At 43.5% G+C, this 1444-nt stretch overlaps 2 protein-coding genes across 2 annotated transcripts in view; both read left to right on the top strand.

Moving 5' to 3' along the window:
• The window catches only part of SUMO2 (small ubiquitin-like modifier 2), a 59519-nt gene extending 58075 nt beyond the window's left edge, over positions 1 to 1444 (top strand). Inside the window, exon 5 of the mRNA XM_011932905.1 lies at positions 1176 to 1444. Coding sequence (XP_011788295.1) covers positions 1176 to 1238 — 63 coding nt within the window. The 3' untranslated portion in view covers positions 1239 to 1444. The remainder of the gene's footprint in view (positions 1 to 1175) is intronic.
• Positions 1296 to 1444, top strand: part of HN1 (hematological and neurological expressed 1) — a 58612-nt gene continuing 58463 nt past the window's right edge. Inside the window, exon 1 of the mRNA XM_011943372.1 lies at positions 1296 to 1343. The gene's annotated coding sequence lies outside the window, so the exon portion shown is untranslated. The remainder of the gene's footprint in view (positions 1344 to 1444) is intronic.

Genomic DNA, 1444 nt, shown 5'->3' with positions numbered 1-1444 from the left:
TTTTTTTTTTTTTTTTTTTTTTGAGACCAAGTCTCGCTCCGTCACCCAGGTTGGAGTCCAGTGGCACGATATTGGCTCACCACAACCTCTGCTTGCTGGGTTCAAGCGATTCTCCTGCCTCAGCCTCCCAAATAGCTGGGATTACAGGCACATGCCACCATGCCCGGCTAATTTTTAAAATATTTTTAGCAGGGATGGGGTTTTACCAGGTTGGCCAGGCTGGTCTTGAACTCCTGACCTCAGGTGATCTGCCCGCCTCAGCCTCCCAAAGTGTTCGGATTACAGGAGTGAGCCATTGTGCCTGGCCCCTGCCTTTTTTTCTCTTTTTTTGATATAGGGTCTTTCGCTTTGTCACTCAGGCTGGAGTGAGCTGGTGTGGTCACGGTTCACTGCGGCCTTATCTTACGGGCTCAATTGATCCTCTCACCTTGGCTTCCTGAGTAGCTGGGAGTATGGACATGTGTCACCGTGGCTGGCTAATTTTTTTTTTTTTTACTTTTTTTTGTAGAGATGTTGTCTCTCTATGTTGCCCAGGCTGGTCTAGGTCTCCTGGGCTCAAGCAGTCCTCCAATGTTGGCCTCTAATAGTACTTGGATTACAGGCATGAGCCACCGCACCTGGCTAATACTCTGATTTTTACTCAAAAACTAAGTTTTGGCTGGGCGCAGTGGCTCACGCCTGTAATCCCAGCACTTGGGAGGCCAAGGCAGGCAGATCACTTGAGCTCAGGAGTTTGAGACCAGCCTGGCCAACATGATGAAACCCCATCTCTACTAAAAATACAAAAAAATTAGCTGGGCATAGTGGTGGATGCCTGTAATCTCAGCTACTCGGGAGACTGAGGCAGGAGTATTGCTTGAACCTGAGGGATGGAGGTTGCAGTGAGCTGAGATCACGCCACTGCCCTCCAGCCTGGGTGACAGAAATCTTGTCTCCAAAAAAAAAAGAAAAAAACACACACAAAGTTAAGTTTTATCTAATAGTCATAAAAAAGGAAGCCAAGTAAAAAATTACTTAAACCAAGTGTGTTGATACATTAAGCTATGAGACATCTAAAATAATGAAACTTGGAACTCAGTGGAACATGTACATGTTTTCAGCATACTTAAACGTGAAAATCATTAATTTTCAGGACTTAATCAGTGCTCTTACATTTGTTTTTTCTTTTATGCTAGTTGGAAATGGAGGATGAAGATACAATTGATGTGTTCCAACAGCAGACGGGAGGTGTCTACTGAAAAGGGAACCTGCTTCTTTACTCCAGAACTCTGTTCTTTAAAGACCAAGATTACATTCTCAATTAGAAAACTGCAATTTGGTTCCAACACATCCTGACTACTACCGTATAGTTTTCTCTATTCTTTCATTTCCCCCTTCCCCATTCCTTTATTGTACATAAAGTAACTGGTATATGTGCACAAGCATATTGCATTTTTTTTTTTTT

Source organism: Colobus angolensis, unplaced genomic scaffold, assembly GCF_000951035.1.
Source record: "Colobus angolensis palliatus isolate OR3802 unplaced genomic scaffold, Cang.pa_1.0 Scaffold1, whole genome shotgun sequence".
NCBI classification, from domain to species: Eukaryota; Metazoa; Chordata; class Mammalia; order Primates; family Cercopithecidae; genus Colobus; species Colobus angolensis.
The sequence above is the reverse complement of the archived record's forward strand: the minus strand, read 5'-3'. Positions and strand labels throughout refer to the sequence as shown.